Genomic DNA, 17,904 nt, shown 5'->3' with positions numbered 1-17,904 from the left:
CCTTCAATGTGCTTGCTTCAGGTTTCTCTCTTCTTGTACTTAGTTTTTCTGACTTCCAGTTCTCAGTTTTGTTTTGTTTTTTCTTTTCTTTTTTTTTTTATGTTTTGTCCATTTTTGTTGATGTTTTTTTTTAAACATTTTGTTTTTGTCAGGGGTGCATTGTTGTAATTTATTAATTTTGGCTTCTTTGTTAATGTAATTATTGTTATCACATGTTTAGTCTTTTTTTCTCTTGTATGAGAATATTCCAGAACGCATGCACACTTGGCTATGTGAATAGTATGAGGTTAATATTGTGAGTTAATGGAAGGATCGTCAATACATTCTGTTTTGTGGGGAGGCTGCTGAGGTAGCTGGGTGTTGTTTAGCATCCCAGGTTTAGTGTGTAATTCAACCCAAATTGGATTGTGACCTAGATTTACTTGACCGGCTGCTCTTTGCAGCATCCAGCAATATGGCCTTATCATTTTGTCATAACTTCCACTTATTAAGGATGCACATATTAAGCTGCTTGTGGTGAAGCTGATCTACATTCAGTTTAGTATTCTTTGTTCATGTGCAAACACTTAGGAGTTGGAAGATGTAAAGTGGATTCTGTATTCATGCTTAGGTTCAAATTAACACAAAGCCCTATCCTTTCAGCCCCTGTCTTTTCATGCATGCCGCACACTGGTCTCCCAACTTCCCTCACCCCTGTCTTTCCTTTCTTGGCCACTAGAGGGCTTAAGGAGCACAACTCCATCTTTAAGACCTAATTCTTTATCTTTGTAACTGAAGGGTGTAGGGATTCATGACAACACTGTAGTGAATTCATATGTTCAGTGAAGTTTCAGCTGTTGGCTGTTTTGGCTTCATGGTCATTTTAGGTTTTTTCATGGTTTTACATGTGTATATAGACTCCATGTTAATAATTAACTAACTACATCATTCTAACATCAGAATCTAACTGAGTTGCATCCAGTGAAGACTGAGGCGGCTGAGTCTAATCCCAAGCAATGACTGTACTGTATGCATCTGTTCCACTCAACTATATGAATAACCATAACTGGAACTGATTACCTTGTGTGTATGATGGTTATTAATGCACAGGCAAGGTCCATCCATGAGTTTCATTCATAGCTGCTTCAGAGCTTCTTCTGAGGGGCGAGTGTGTATGTTGCAGTACTAGTCCATAAACTGAACTTAAATGTTGTGTCACGGTGCCCAAAGTTCCCCATGGGCTACAACTAAAAATATCCAATCAGGTGTCTGAGAATTTAGTTTCAACACATTAGCTTTACTGACATTGCCATGAACTCTTTGTCGTCCATCCCTCTGCCTGTGTGGCTCTTTAACTAATTCCAGTTCTTTCCCACAAAGCCCTACTAAGGTTCTCCAGAGAGCACACTAGCTGCTGCTTTTATACTTCTCCTGGCAAAATTCATTTCAACTATTTTTTATAATATAAAATCTGGCTGTTTGTTTATATATGAAAATATATTTCTACATATATTTAAGTGTTATTGTATTGTGTATATAATCAGTATTAGGCCAATGAAGCCATGTGTAGGATGGGATGGCGTTGTTGTCAGGGTGTGGATAGTTGAAGTCTCTATGTATGTTACTGTACTATAAGTTAGGGTTGTGTTGGACTCGTGCCCTGTGCCAGGGTAGTTAGTACTGTTACCAGAGAGTCAGGTCAGGTTTGGGCAGCCTTGAAACCCAAGATTTACAGAAAGCTCTACAAAACCAGGGGGACAGGTGGGGCCCCACTTTACGTCTCCCAAGATTTGGTGTGTGTGTTTGTGTGTACGTTTATTGAGGGCATTCAGTCCTCCATCCCCAAGCCCCACCCCTGAATATTGCCTTGATCCCTAACAGAGAGTAGACTAGTGGAGAATTGGGTGGAGAGCAGAGCTGCTTCAGCGCTTAGCAACACGTCTGACACGAGAGATGTGGCTGTGCAAGAGATCAAAGCGCTTTCAACGTCGTCAAAACAGTGGTTGCGTTATGTGAAAGGATGTAGCGATGGTGTTGGATGGTTACGGCAAGTATGTTAACACAGGCTGCCATTACACTTTGTAGTGTGAGGCAGTGTGCATCCACCATTATAAAATGATAGAGATGGGAACAAAGCATGACTTGGGTCAGACTTGTTCTGCATGATCGTTGTTTTTTTGTCTCGTTCTGGATTTTTCGAAAACTGTGTTGAAAGCTTGAAATTCCCTATGCTTGAATCGTCCAAACAAGAGATTTGAGGACCTTGATTTTGCCTCTTTCTCTGTTGGCTTTCAGATCCAATGCTAACTAAAATCACTTTGTACATACAGACTAGGGGCTTTAGAGCTTAGCTTTGATTAATAAGCATAAAGAATGTAACAGACTCAATAAACCGCCCTTAATCATTTACCATGTCTCTCAGAGCAGCCTGCTTTTAGTTTTCATACATTATTCATCTAGAAAACGAGATACTTTGCACTGTCATAAATTATCCGCTGTGTTTAAAGCCTTTGTGAATTACTAATGGTTACTGAGGAGTAGCTTTACTGTACAGACTCGTAGGAGAGTTGTGTGATGTGCTCTAAGAAAAGGAAAAGTTGTTGTCCCACCCAGACGTTTTAAAATTCTCATTCGTAACCCCAAACTTACCCAAACCTCATCTACTCCCTAACTCTTGCAGTGAAACCCAGGGTTATTGATTAGGTAGGGTGCTTTGCTGCTTAAGTGGCACAACCAATCATCAATAAGACCTTTAGGGGGCCATTGTATTTGCTGCTTGAACAGATATCTATTCCAGGTCCTGCTTTTGTGTTTAATTCCCTGTACATTTCTGCATCTTGGAGGGCTTGAGTATGGAGTTAACCGTTCTTAGTCCTCAAGATGGTCTATAACAATAGAATAGAACGGTGCCTTAGATTGAGATTTAGTATTTTTATTTTGTCACACTTACTAAGAAAACTTGTCACGTCCTTACCTCGGCCACGACAATCAGTCTACCCGACCAGGGCAACTTTGTGAATATGAATATTTCTCCCTGGAGGATTTTCAAACCTAACAAAGCCCTGTCCTCAAATTATATTTGTAAATATATCTAAAGTGTACTGAGATGATACAAACTGTTAAACAATAAAGTCTTGCAAAAACATTGTTTTGCTATCTGTCTTTATTTTTTGCTACCAGAGAAATACAAAGAAGACGCTTCAGATCACTACTTCCTTTATTCATGTTTTGCATTCTGTCAGTTCACGCCAAAAAGCCTTGAATACATGAGTAGTATATATTTCAGCATCAGTTTCAATCTACAAAGACTCAATTTGTCTCTTTAAATCTGTGCTCTGAACATTTTTAAAATTCTCATAGCAATCTGTTCAAACATTCAGACATATTAGATTATTTATCAAAGCTTGTATGTATGAGCAGCAGTACGTATGTAAAAAGCACATTATTCTCTTTGAACGATTCCAGTAAGGCACTGAAAAGGGCTTTGCCTTATATGGCTGCACAGAATTATGGATTAGAAGAGGTTAATATTGCATATCACAACCCCACAAAATACAGTCTGTTGGCATGTTAGTATCCAACCATGAACCTGAAACAAGCTGCATTTACATACATGTAGCTAAATGATTCAAACTATTGCTTAATTAGTTGGAATAACCTCAATTTGCACTAACACCTCTCTCACCCCAATAGGTGTAAAGGGGAGATCCACCAAAATTGACTTATTTTGCAAATATAACATTTTGTCAAAATTTACTTAAGTAGACTTTTTTTTTTAATTTCAGTTGTAAAATTCAATAAATTGCATTTTATTTGATTTTTGAAGTCTCATAAATTCCCCACTCAATCAAAAATAGCTTGTAAAACTTTAGGAAAATGTGTATTGTTTTTGCAGAAGAAGAGTCTAAAAGTCAGTTTTAGTGCAATTCCACTTTAGATAATGATCCTCTGCACTGCAGATTGTGCACTTCACACCTTCTTGGCGCAGTCGGGGCAGTAGATGTGATCTCCGTTGATGACAAAGCGCTTGTTGGCCAGGGAGAGGCTGCACTTCTTGCAGTTGAAGCAGTACTCATGCCAGGAGTATCCCTCGTAGTTCACCACGTTGGTGCCGTGGCCAAACCCTGCATTGCCAGAGACAGGAGGGGACATCTGTCAGTCAGCAGCACAACAGAGCTAATGATCCTTATGGTTATCAGCAGCTATATCCAGACCTCTGTCAAATAGTGTTGCCAAAAAGAAACTTCCTGACATTTGTGTTAACATCAAGTACAGATTTTTGGGCTCTACCGCATCAGGACAGTTCAGATAGTGTTGGCTTTGGTATGTTGTCAATCACAGAAAAAGTATGCTAAATTGTCTTTGAAATACTTTTAAAAGACAATTTAAACTGTCCTGATTTTGCCCGCTTTAGTAGTCTAAAATAAAAGTATTTATAAATGCTAATTATAACAGGTCTGGATATATTTCAGTTATCCCGCTTACAAGAAAAATCCACCCTCTCATACTTTACACAGATGTGATCAATTTATGATGTTCAGTGCATTCCAGGAGTTATTTTGTGATGAAGTGTTGTAATTTGCTTTTTTTTTGGTGTACCCATTTTCCCTCAACTTGCCTCGTCTAGTTTACTTCAGTTAGTGAATATCTATATTTCCCATAATGCCTTTGCATTCAGCTGTGGGTTATACATGAAAATAGAGAAAGCAATGGTAATAGTGGAGCAAGAGTCACGTCCCTCACTCAAAATATGTCCTGTGGCTGCATTGGGAAGAAGAAAAATGCCTTACCAAACAACAAAATGAACCCAGAAATGCAAGTTTCATCACGATTCACTTTTTAAATGGTGTTTTTCCTAGCACATATTTCATCTCAATAAACCAGTGAACATTTAAGATCCTGGTGTGTATTTGCACAAGTATACACAAGATTATCTGTGCCTACTGGTCCTAACCTGTGATGGGGTTCTTGCAGCCATGGCACTTCTTGGCCACATCAGTCTTGTAGCAGTCCACGCAGTAGACGTCGGTCTCATGGGAGGTGAAGCGAGCTCCGGCCAACGGCTTACGGCAGGTACGGCACACAAAGCACTCGGAGTGCCAGGGCTGGTCCTGGTAGCTGATCCCTCCAGAGGTGATGGCCTGAGAGCAGAGAGGACACACTCATCATGATCTCAAACAGTATGGGTTGGTCATCCATGCTCATAGCAAACGGTTTATTATTTTCATCTGTTAAAGAGTTTGCAGTCGCAGATTCCCAGCAAGAAGCAGTTATTCAAATCTATCTACAAATGCAATAAATACAATAAAATGATACATGAATAATTATAATATTGCAGTCAGTGTTTGTACCTGCTTGCAGTGGAAGCACTTCTTGGCAAACTTCTTGTCATGGCAGGGAGCGCAGTAGATGTCATCACCCTTGGTCAGGAAGCTCTGTGTGCGGATTGGCTGCTTGCATTCAAAGCAGGTGAAGCATTCCTCATGCCACACCTTGTTCTTGTACTCCACATTCTGGGATCCTGAGAGACAAATGGCAACAAACATCTTTGTTTCCCATATGTTGCTGTGTATTGGATTGGACGCCACCAAACCAACCAATTGGATTGGATTAAATATCAATTGGATATTGGGTGGCACCCAAACAAATGTCAACTATCCTAGGACTTCTAGTGAAAGCAAGGATAAAAAAATAAACAGCAAAGCAATAAAAGCATGGTAAGAAATATAATATCAAAGCAAGAGTCATAAAAGGGAGGTCAAAAACAATAACAAAAGGTCATTACATTAAAGCAAGTCTATAAAAGTGAGTTTTAGGATAGGATTTAAAAGATGATACAGATTTAGCCAGCCCAAGCGCCTCGGGCGGGTCGTTCCAAAGTCTCTGAAAAAACGAATCGCCTCAAGAGCAAACCCACCTGGCATGACCACCTTGTAGCAGCCCTGGCACCGGTTGCCATCCTCACGGGAGCCACACTTGCCGCACATGATCTTGCCATCGTCCCGGGCGCTGAACGGCTCACTTGCCAGCGGCTTATAGCACTTGGCACAGCGGAAACAGTCCTCATGCCAGTAGCGGTTCTTGTGATGCAGCTCCTGAACACAGAGAGGAGTCAGAGGGTGAAGAGAGGTGCCCTCGCTAAGTCTTCATGTAGGCCTCATTAAACTGGGGTTTGTTTACTCATCATGTGGACTGAGGCTCGGGGCCAAAATACAGAACACCTCCATCTGGTAGGCATTAAAGTGGAGATCAAGTGAAGTGGGACGTGGTGGGCCATGAAGGAGTTAGGGGACTTAGATGGGGGAAATGCGATATAAAGTACTTAAACCCCATTAGAAGTAATTGCACATCATTCTCACAAATGTAACTGTGTGTGACTGAGTGGTGAGACTGTGTTTTTTGAAGCAGGGGCCCCTCATGGAGGACGGACAGATACGTAACGCCGGCTTTAATGTGAGTAATGCAGCTGAAGTCTGAGAACACTTTGAAGGGATAAGAGATGAGTGATGAAAACACAAATATATCATCACTTTCTCTCTTTCTTTAACTTACTCTTGTTATCTCTGTATTTATTCATAATCTATCTTTCCCTCTCTCTTACTCACTTTCACTCATTCTTTCACTCACTCACACTCTCAAGACACACTGTGCTTTAACCTTGGCGTCAGCACCAATGGGGCGTCGGCACTCGGCACAGGTATTGGCACAGAGCTTATCGAAGCACTTGGTGCACACGTGCTTCTCATCCTTCTTCACATACTTCTTCCCATGCAGGTTGTCACGGCAGTAGTAGCAGTCAAAGCGGTCAGTCATGGTGGAGGTGAGATAACTCCTGGGACCTGAGAAAAACACAAGAGGCTCTCTGTTACTGTCAGTGACATTAAGGATCCTCTAGTCCAGTGTTTCCCAACCCAGTCCTCAAGGACCCCTTTTCCTGCAAGTATTGGTTCCAGCTCTACTCTTGCGCACCTGATCCAGTTAAGGTCTTAATGCTGATTGGTAGAGACAGATCTACCTGAACAGAGCAGCATGAAAGTGTGTAGGCCCCAGTGGGATCAGGTGTGCAAGAGTAAAGATGGAATAAAAACTTGCAGGACAGGGGGTCCTTGAGGACTGGGTTGGGAACCACTGCTCTAGTCTCTCTACACAGCTGGATGTTATTCGTTAAACACCACATGGAGGCAGTGTTGCCTTTGTTATCACACCCAAGACTTGCTGAACTACATGAGGCAGAACTAGAAGGTCCTATTTTGAAACAATTCCTGACACATTTAATCATTTGAGTTTGTTAACTAACAGAATAATGTCAGAGGCTCTCACTGGCTGTACATCTGACTTCTGTACCTTACAGCATGAAACAAATCTATCTTGAAGGTGTCTAGAGTCTGCAAAGGAGGAAGTACATTTTTACATGTCCCCCAGTGTTTTCCCTCTAATAAGACTCAGCATGATCCAGGGTTAACAGCAGCATACCGAGGAGATGAGGCAAGTGTGTGGAATGTCCGAGGTTAAAAAACGGCCCGCAGATGTCTGTTGTCTGGCTGCTTCATGCCCTGTGGTCACATTGTGTTGGACTCTGCTCACAGCGGCCACCTTATCAAGCTCTCACTGGAAAGTTGAGGTCATATTTTTAGAAGGTCTGGCTCACACCCTCCAACCCCCACCCTCTCTTTTGTCTGCATTTTGGCCAGGTCATTTTATTGGCCGTTAGTGTCTGTCCACACTGTAAACCACGTTGCCGTGCTACTTCAGTCATCAACATTCCTGTGTTCCCATCACAACCTGTGGAGACAGGGGACAAGACGGAGAAGCTTCCTGAGATGATCGTATGTATTACATGCATACTAAACGCGGCCTAAACGCCTTAAGCATCATTGACAACTCTTGCTGCCGAAGCTTAGGCCCGGTCTCTCACTGCATGTCAGGGAGGTCAGCCGAACAGTGCGTGAACTTCAGCTGAAGTGATTTATTCGACGCGACAGATATCATTGTAAGGTCTTAGAACCTTAATCCAGTTCAGTACAACGAGCGCGATGGAGGAGGAAACGCTCGATGGAATGGCATTTCGTCCCGGGTTGCCATAGGAACAAGGGAAATATTTATGAAAGGGGATTGCAGCTATTGAAGTGGGATGTGGTAAACAGCCGTGTGAGGGAGATGAGCCTCGGGGAGCGTGGTATGTGCCCCTGGTGTGTGTGGATGGATAGATGGAAGAGCATTTGGAGCAGAGTGGAGTGAGAGGACTTTCTGCAGCTGTGCCACGGGGATAAAGAGCGGACTGAGGACTGAGCCCAGATGACCCACCCCACCCCCACCCACTCACTTCAAAACCAACTGGGTCCAACGCAATCAAACTTGTCCAATCTCAAATACTGGACTCAGGTATCATTACTGAGGCCAGCCAGACCAAAGATCTATTTTAAACCCGGATTTCCCTATTTTAAGTACACTGACCTTCCAGAGAGGACAAATGGCGAGGGGTGCAGAGTCGTGACTTTTGGGACTATGCGGCCATTGTGGTCTCAGCTGAGATGTGCCTGATGCGAGTGCCCAGTACTTTAGCTCTAATCTTTCTTACAAACAGTCTGACAGCTGCCCCCTTCAAAAGCAGCCGTGACATGCACCGTCACTCAGCTCAGGAGGGCTGGAGCGTACCATTGTGGTCCCTTTGGGGAGGAGTCCTCTTAAACAAGAAAGGTCAGAGTGAGACCACTTAGAGCGATGAGTCAGACTGGTGCGAGGGATAGACTGGATGGACTGGATAGAATAGATCAAAGACAGAAAACCCGACCAATATATCAGCCAAAACAGCAGCTACATAGCTACCACAATGTGTAGACTTCTGTTCTTAGCCTCTTTGGTAAATGATGCTGTAGTCCACTGAAAGTAGGCCTACTACAAAAACAATTCCTTTTAACACAATCAAATCACCTCAGTCCAGAAAAAAATAATTCAATACATTACAATACAATATAAACAATACAATGCAAACTCTGGAACATGCTCTTCTTGTGCCTTATGCCACCAAGGGATGATATTTCAGTATTATTTTTGATGCTTCCATATAATCACAAATCATTATTATTTCCCTTTCCTTCATTTGACCCTGGTGAAAAGATAAAATTATCCTTACTAGTAATAAAATGAGTCATACTGGACATGAGTAAATAAGCTGTCAGTGAATTATTAGGCCTTCTGCAAATGTCAAGCACTCCCTCAAGGACCTCTTTTCATTATAAAAGACATCTGATAAAAAAAAAATCAGTATGTGGTATGCAAATAGAAATATTGAAATTTATATCAATGCATCAAAACAATATCATGGAGGAAAATTCTGAATACTTGAGCAATTTCTTTCCCATCCCTTTTCCTAGTTTTTTTTTTACTTCAGTCAAGCTTTTCCACCATTTCTTTTGTCAGGAAGGATATGTTTACACACATTAAACATCATTTGAATCCATTGAGTCTTGAGCAAACTACAATGCAAACTAAACTTCCAAATCGAAACCAGTCATGCCTAAACTTGCATTAGAGGAGTGCAAGCAGTACACAGGTTTCAAATTTATAATGTAACCCATTCAATAACTTTCTTAATATGTCTGATTGGATGCTAACACCAGCGTTTTCTTTCTTTACCTGAGTGTTTGTAGAAAGTCATGTTTGATTCCAGTCAGGAGCAACAGCAGAGAAAAGAAAGGCAAAACAGGGACAGGAGGAGAGAGTAGCATCCACAGAGGGTCAAACCGTTGACCACCCCATTAAGATATGGGGGGCTGTATATACCCCTCTCTGACCCACACATCCCCGACCCACCCAACCTTCAGCCCTCGTTGTCCTTTTTAGGGAATGCATTAGAGAATAGGGTGGATGAGAGAGAGAGAGTATAATGCAGAGGGGATAGATTAAGTGATAGAGATTGGATTCCATTGCTGTAACATCAGAAGGTAAAAAAAAAAAAGAACAGTCTGAGGGTTTTGAATGATAGCCACGAGGGATAACAGATACTCCCACTGCCCCATCAACAAATGTTTTGTTATGGTGTTCAGAGCATGTTGAGTTGACATGTTGGTTCACTTAACATTGTAACTCAAAGGGATGACTCACAGAAGAAGCAAGCTGATATTATTGAGTGAGTTGAGGAGAGACAAAGTGAAGCGGCGAGCGATGAGGATCACTTCCTATATCATGACAGCCGTATGTGTGTGTGTGTGTGTGTGTGTGTGTGTGTGTGTGTGTACATGCATAAGTATGCGTCAGCATTCACATAACGTGGTGTATGCTGAAAACTATTCTCTAAAGTGGGCCAAGACAGGTTTTAAAGCTTATTCAGACATCTGAGACAGGCTTGTGATGAAGGGCTTGGCTTGAATTAATAAAAGGCCGACATTTAAGAATATGAGAGAAAAAAAAAATGCACATTTTGTTTTTATTTTTCTAAATACAACTTCTCCCTGTGACCGTAGGGATTCTTATTCCAAGAGAGAATATTTACTTTAAAAGGCCTATCTATCTATCTATCTATCTATCTATCTATCTATCTATCTATCTATCTATCTATCTATCTATCTATCTATCTTTCATATCTTTAATGTTTATATTTTAGGTAAATACACTTAATTTTTCAAAGGGTAGAACTTCATGATGGGAAATAATTTCTTTGGAAGTTTCAGATCCTACTATAACTTTTTTGCTTCACTGTTTAAAAGCAATGTAAATATAAACAAAACAGTCGATTTGAGGATGAAATTATTGTATTGTATCATTGTATTTGGTCAACAAAATATTACAACTACTTCTTCAACTGCTGCTAGTACTAAAACTAATAATAATCATCAACATCATCATTATCTAGTCTGCAGTAGAGCAAAAGTGGTGCCACAGATGGCACTGCACTCTAACTCTGGTTTGTCCCTTTAAAGTCAGGCCAGCTCAAATAGAGAAATATAGGCTCATCATGGCAATGAGTGGAAACTAAGAGGCTCATAAGACGGGCAATTATGTGAATGAGCTAATTAGACTCACATCACAAAGCCAATGACCTCGGTTAGGAACCGTCGTCCACAGTGTTTTCCTGTTCTAAGGATTCTGGCAAGACTCACTTCTTTACTAAGCTGAATAACAACATATATAAGACTTAAGTAAGTAAACTTAAGTAAGTAAACAAGTGGAGTGGGCACAAAATTGTGTCTGTACGCAGTGTGTGTGTGTGTGTGTGTGTGTGTGGGCGCTTGATTGTTTAAGGGCATCTGGTTGTAATTGCAGATTTGATTTGGTCCATTACCGTAGGACAGGACATTATGTTTGTCCACTTTTATAATCTGTCACTCAGTTATACTAAACCCACAAAGACAAATGAATGGTCAGGAAGGCGCCACGACTCCCTCTCTACAAAAACCTCCTGGGTAGATGTCCTGTCCGGTCCCGTCCTACATCACAAAATCCATTCTCCTCTGATGATGAATTGTTCTTGTTTCGAATCTGTTCCTCCCTCATCGGATATTTCCCCCCTCATCTCCTCTCTCCCTCCATTACTGCTTCCCTCACTCTTCCTGTCTTCATCCTCCCCACTACATATTTCTCTCTAGTCCCATCAGCTGCAGTGTTGAGTAAATCTGCCCACGGATTTTATCTTTCATCAGTCCTGATAATCTGTTCATTGCTACACTGGACTGAGCCAGTCTGGCTTTTGACACTCAGAGGTGAGGCAGAGGAACGAACGGGGGACAAAATATTCTGAAGTCATAGCTGACTGAGGGAATGATGATGATGACCATGATGATGATGAATGAAAAAATGATGATGAGGATGATATGTGACTGTGTGTGTGTGTGTGTGTGTATGTATGTGTGTGTGTCCTATTAGGATGTACTTCTGAAAGGTTGTGTGGTTATGTGTTCTTGCGCTGCATTTATGTGCTATCGGATATATCAGAAAAAATAATTTCCCACTTGGAAGTTTCAAAGTCAGGTGATGGAGTCGGAAAGTCAAGGAAAATTTTGCTTCCGAGTTTTGATGCAACAACAACCTTGAACCTTCTCAACATGGCAGAAAAATCAAGTTTTATGTCAGTAAATGGTAAGAAAATAGTTTTATACACATCCACATTTATAACATGTCAGACTAACAGCCAGGCTAACCATCATAACTAACACCTGTTTAAATTAAGTTTTCTAAGCTGCAGGGCATGTTTGTTTCGTTTGTCTTCCTGGTTTGATTTCCTGACCAGCATGTAAACACACAGATATGAAGGTTCATATTACGTGCTGCATTTTAACAGTAGTCCATCTGGTTCTGAAATTAACTCTAACCAGCGTCTGCTGTCCATGAGAGATAATAAGGCTGGAATGCAGCACTCATCTCCCCACCTGCCGTCTCCAAGGCCAGAAATAACTTTGTCATCAGGAACAATAAACAAAATGCTATAATTATCTTTTTCCAAGTAAGAGAGAATCGTGTTTAATTAAGAAGTGCATTGTGACTAAATTGCCATCTGACATTTTGATATAAAAGAGCATAAAGGTTTTTTAATTGTCTTATCCAAAATAAGAAAATAGATACAGTAGTGGTATAGTATATTAAATATATTTGTGATACATTTTCACAAACACATCCCAACGTGAAATTTACCTTCTGTGAGGTGTCCCCAGTTGGCTACAGTCCTATCACCTTTCTAACCCACCCTCTCTCTACTGTAACGACAGAGCAGACCAACAACAAAAGGCCAGTCTGAGTATCTGAGACCTCATCCTCAACATGACCTCTTGACCAGCACATCGCTCTGACTCACCCTCTGTTCCTGGGGGACAGAAATGCAGCAGTGACTCACCGAGCACACACACTCTGACAGACATAAACACAGAGAAAAGACAGCTTGACAGACACACTCTCTCACACTGAGCTGGATTTCAACACCAACAGAAAGTTACCAAGCGGCTAAATAAGTCAGGGTGTGGTTGAGAGACCCAGACACACTGAGGTCAAAGATTTCTGGCTGGACAAAAGGCCACAAGGGAGGCTCTATCAGCACAGCAACACTCCTATCCACCGGACATAGCTTGGATGGAAGTGTTGCTAACATACACACACACACACGCACACGCACACGCACACACGCACGTCTACAGTAAAGGGCAGCGGTGGAGGGTCTAGCTGAAAGGAAAGATTAGGTGTGTTTTTCCATTCGGCACTCACAAACCCTCTCTCTCTCTCTCTCTCACACACACACACACACACACACACACACCCTCAGATAAAGCCTCCACTGTGGGCCAGCGAACACTTCAGCTCTCATTGGTCTCACATGACTCATGCCTCTCTTTTTACTGCACTGGCTAGTCTGATCATAACAGAAAATTTTGGCCTTATTCCTGTAAAATAAAGAGGTAACAAAGCTCTTTTTTATCTTTCATACAAGCATACACACACACACACACACACAATCATGAACACATGACACACTGGCTTGTTCATCCACTCGCATCCCCAGGCGACTGAACATCCTCACATGCATCCATCCCTCTCAGTCTCTTTCATTTTCTTCTTTGCTCTCTCTCTCTCACACACACACACACACACACACACTCTCTGTCTGTCCTCTTTTCTCTCTTTCTCCCTCTTTTATTCGCAAAGTAATCATGTGCGGTTCAGTTGAGGCATTTCTCTGGCTGAAGAGGGACAGGGTGAGGACGGCCACACAGACGGACAGGCAGCCACCCAGCATTGCCTATTTAGGGGTAGCGAGGGGCTGTGGCCGCGCTGTTTCATGGGCTTCATGAACTTAGTCTTCTACACTCAGGCACACACCCTCTTTATGTGTTCCCCCTCCTTCTTTCTCCTCTCTCTCTCTCTCTCTCTCTCTCTCTCCCTCCCACTTGGAGATTTGCTCCATTTGCAAGCTTGAAGGAAATAATGAAATAGTCTTCCCAACAAAAACACTTCTCTGCTTGAATGAACTGCTGGCACCAAGGTTTGTCCTGCTGTCTCAGGGCCTGATGGACACTAGACCTCACAGGCATTCACTGAAGACTGGTATAATTTAATTATACACTGCATATATAACGCTTAATAAATTAAATAATCCACAACTGTGCTGTCGCAGTAGTGCATTGCTTTTGTGCTGATTTTACATAATATGGCTTGATAAAGTTGTCATATAAACAATTAAGATCGGTAGTAAGCCAAAAAGATTTATAATTTGTTGCAAAAACAAGATTTTATTCAAGCCTAAGAATAGCACAAGTCTTTCAAAGTTGAAAAGTGGGTTGTGAACATAATACACAGTCAAGTACAAGCTTTTTATGGTTTTTATGGCCTAAAATGGTGAAGTCATACTGGAACCACAAGGAGGTCCACTGTGCCAGAGTAACAACTGTAATCTCCAGGTCTCTTATATGACATCATGCACTTGGCTTGGCAGCTGCCCAAACCAGCAGAGAGGAGACGGTAATCTGCTGCATGTTTTAATAGTTTTAAACCAGACAAAGGCAACAGTGGACACTGTGTTGGCACTTGGGAAGAGGCAGCGTCACTGTTGAATATGATCAATGTTGATGTCTAGGTATGATAGATAGATAGATAGATAGATAGATAGATAGATAGATAGATAGATAGATAGATAGATATTCCAAAATACTTTCTAATGCAGTGGAAATTACAGAGTAAAGTCAATTCACAGACATTAGTCACACTCATTTCAATATTAGAAGTCCTCAGTGAGGAAAATATTTTCACTGTAAGAGTGATGAATGAATGAATGGATTCTTGTTGTCATGTGCTCCTGAATCAAGAATGCACTGGTTGTTTTCCAGGCCTTTTAAAGGAAATATTCTCCCGTGGAATGAGAACCACCAAAGTCACTGATAGAAGTGTTTAAAAAAAAAAGAATAGATGGGAAGATAGATAGATAGATAGATAGATAAATAGACAGATAGATATACAAAAATACTTTTCATTGCAGTGGAAATTACAGATCACCTGTTGTGCTGTGCACTGGCTTCATGTCCAAAACTATTGTCAAAGTCAAGTCACTTCACAGACATCATTTTGTCACACACATTTCAATATGAGTCCTCTGTGAAACGCAATACGCATTATACCGAAACCTGCCAGTCATTCAATAAGAAGCGACACCTGCAATTACGCATTGAAGTTAACTGTACTTAAATTCAACTGAAAACGAATTGCTCTGTGGTAAACGTTATCCCTTGCGCTCCCTGATGCAGATCACCTGAAGTCACCTGCTGCCTGGCTGCTGATTACAATTCATCTGTGGTTTGGACTCACCTCTCCAAAGCGTAAAAGATGAGCGCCTTTCACTCGACACCAGCTAGCGCGTCCGGTGGATTTGGCCAAGAGGTAATAGCTGCGGAGTCGACGCTGCTTAAAATACAGAGGGAGCAAAGAAAAAAAAACACTGCAGGATGTGATCCAAACCTCTGTAAGCTCACATAAACAATGACCTCAACCAGGAATTTACAAGCTGTCTCGGTGAAGTTCTCATTGGCCCTGCAGTGAGGCAAATGGAGTTATAAAGCAAATTAAGCCATAACTTTTCAGCATCAACGAGCAGGTCTGAGTCGCTGCTGTATACAATTGCCTTTGTGTGAGAGGCAGGTCTGGCGATGTGAGTTTGCTGTGCAGGACTCTCCATTTATGATATCAATTATCCCTTGGCAACGTTTCAACATTATGCTTTAAAATGAGGGACTGTCTTAACTTGACACGCATCTCATCCGCATCAAGTGTTCTGTATTTTGTCCTCACTCGCCTCCTTCTTTGGTAATGAATATCGCGTACAAAGAGGAATTACATCAAGATGACTCATTCTAAACCCAAAGTAAATACTTGCAGTCCGTAAATTTAACCCTCAAACTTTATCCACTGCAAATCGTTGATGAAATACCCGCAAGGTGTTCCTGTTATAGCTACAGCATGGATAGGCAATCCCGAAACCCCTTCTTTCATTTCAACGAATAATTACAATAATTTCATCATCCATTGAAGTAAATGCAATCCTGAACTGAACTACGGTTTCATAACATTGCCTTTTTTGTCTTGCCTACTCATCTCCTTGGATAGGCTACGTAAATCTTTCAAAAGAAAAAAAAAAAAGTAAGGGTGAAGATATATTTGTTTGCACTCAGTGAGGAGGAGTAGAGGGTGCACTTAAGGTCACGTCTGTTGTGTTTTATGGGTGTCTGGGTTTCCCAAACATCAGGCCCAAATATGTCTGCTTATGCTGAAATGTAGCTCAATTATCCTGCAGAGGAAAGTGACTGAGCTGCATGCTGCATGCTGCTGCAGTTTCTCTCTCTCTCTCTCTCTCTCTCTATGCAAAAGGTCATAATTAAGACAAAAAATAGACATCAGAATACAAAAATACTAAAACACAAAAATGCTTTGCAATGACCCAGTGGATACAACCAGGTTTACCAACAAAGTAAATACTAAAATAATATAATCAGGGCAGCAAAATACAAGTAATCAAGTCACTCATAAAATATCAACCATATCATCATCAGCATCAGCATCACTATTGTCACCCCATCATCTCTTCATCCCTAAGCCGTAGGTATGAATGAATGTTTATACCACTAAACATCTTATAAACAAGCACTTGGTAGCCCATTAAATGACTGTAAACACACACTGCTCTACTGGTATGTGTAATTACATGAGGTGCTGTTGACGAGACCCACATGTTTGTGGACAGACCCTTCACTGTCTGTTAGGGACAATGGGCTGGAGGTGTTTCATGGTCCACATTTGCAACAATGATGGCCGGTCATATTTGTAGTTGAAGGCAGCATCTCACCAGTCAAACGAGAGAGACCCACTGAACAAGTCAGTGGAAAGTTCAAATGCTACAGCGGGTTCACGGCATAAAATGACCATCCTGAGAAGTGGCTTCATCATGTATTTAGTCTTATTTTTCTTTAAACGAGTGAAATAATCTGCCAGTGGGTTGAGAGAATCTTTGCTTGTTTCAATGCAATGTAACATATTTTAAGACTTTTCTTGAAGAAAGTAACAGTATGTTGAAATAGCAGTTTAAGACTTAATATACGATTAAAGGGGCATTAAGTAATCTACGACCTCCATTGGCTACCAGTAGGAACTGCAACAACATGGAGATTTTTTCAACAGAGACGAGTAAGCTAGCTAATCAGAGCAGTGAAGAGGTTGAGAATGTCTTGTAATACCAATGGGCAGAGAGTTTTTGTTCCAAAGTGGGCTGGAAATTTTTGAAAGCCAGAAATCTCAGTGCTTGGCGAAGTAATTGTCATTGGTATTGATTACCAACCCCATATACCCAATGTAGATATACTATTATGGTCATTTTGGGCTATGGGGCAATGAAATCTTGCCTATTGCCCCTTGAATTGGTATTTTTTGCAGTGAGCAGACTAGACAAAGTTAGCGGTGACCAGGTAGGAGCTCGCTGTGACACTCAGCCTGTTCCAGGTCCAGGCCAGAAGGTGCTGAGTGGCTGCTGAGCCACAAGACGCCCAGACTGCACAGATCCTCTAGACACAAGGTCAAATGGGTAAGAGTCTCTGCCAAAGAACAGGGAAGGGGAGGAAATTGAGGTGGAAGGATAGAGAGGGGGAGAGGGAGGACTATCTATTTAGATAAGACAGTGTAAGTTGCCCTTTAAAACTACTATTTCCTTCCTGGACTCTAACTCCACTATACAGGCATTCTTGAGCAGAGTGGAGAGAGTTGTGCCCATATTAGGAGCATATTATCTAGCAGAAAATATGCCGGGGAGAATAAAACGTCGTCACACTTGGCTGTGTAGAGCGCTGCTTCACATTCACACCACTCCTCTATTCCCTAGAAAGATGAAGTGTCATATTAATTTTTTTTTTAACATAATTATTTTGCTATTTTTGTTTAATGCAATAGTTGCCAGTTGAGAGCGAC

General features: G+C 41.5%; 1 protein-coding gene across 2 annotated transcripts; it reads right to left on the bottom strand.

The window, feature by feature from the left end:
- Positions 1-3,178: 3,178 nt before the first annotated feature.
- On the bottom strand, positions 3,179-15,403 carry fhl1a (four and a half LIM domains 1a). Of its 2 annotated transcripts, none has more exons than XM_071518201.1 (6): positions 15,262-15,403; positions 6,637-6,818; positions 5,897-6,074; positions 5,331-5,500; positions 4,934-5,120; positions 3,179-4,103 (listed from the first exon to the last, which is right to left on the bottom strand). In XM_071518201.1, the coding sequence occupies exons 2-6, from the start codon at positions 6,790-6,792 to the stop codon at positions 3,949-3,951; spliced, it is 846 nt and encodes a 281-aa protein (XP_071374302.1). In that variant the 5' UTR covers positions 6,793-6,818; positions 15,262-15,403; the 3' UTR covers positions 3,179-3,948. The 2 variants fall into 2 exon arrangements, with proteins under 2 accessions (XP_071374302.1, XP_071374301.1); XM_071518200.1 differs by lacking the exon at positions 15,262-15,403 and adding an exon at positions 9,616-9,753.
- Between the last annotated feature and the right edge of the window lie 2,501 nt (positions 15,404-17,904).

The sequence above is a fragment of the Centroberyx affinis genome, unplaced genomic scaffold, assembly GCF_046629955.1.
Source record: "Centroberyx affinis isolate AG114_WGS23_722 - 3 ecotype Tasmania unplaced genomic scaffold, CSIRO-AGI_Caff_v1 ptg000557l_1, whole genome shotgun sequence".
In the NCBI taxonomy this organism is placed as follows: domain Eukaryota; kingdom Metazoa; phylum Chordata; class Actinopteri; order Beryciformes; family Berycidae; genus Centroberyx; species Centroberyx affinis.
This window is presented reverse-complemented; position numbering and strand designations above follow the sequence as displayed.

What these genes read in the sequence shown, in the direction of transcription:
- fhl1a (XM_071518200.1), bottom strand. Translation starts at nt 9,637, where the DNA reads ATGACTTTCTACAAACACTCAG. An exon ending in CTACAAGGTGGTCATGCCAG is followed by an intron (nt 5,501 to 5,896) that starts GTGGGTTTGCTC and finishes TTTGTCTCTCAG; the next exon opens with GATCCCAGAATGTGGAGTAC. An exon ending in AGTGCTTCCACTGCAAGCAG is followed by an intron (nt 5,121 to 5,330) that starts GTACAAACACTG and finishes CTCTGCTCTCAG; the next exon opens with GCCATCACCTCTGGAGGGAT.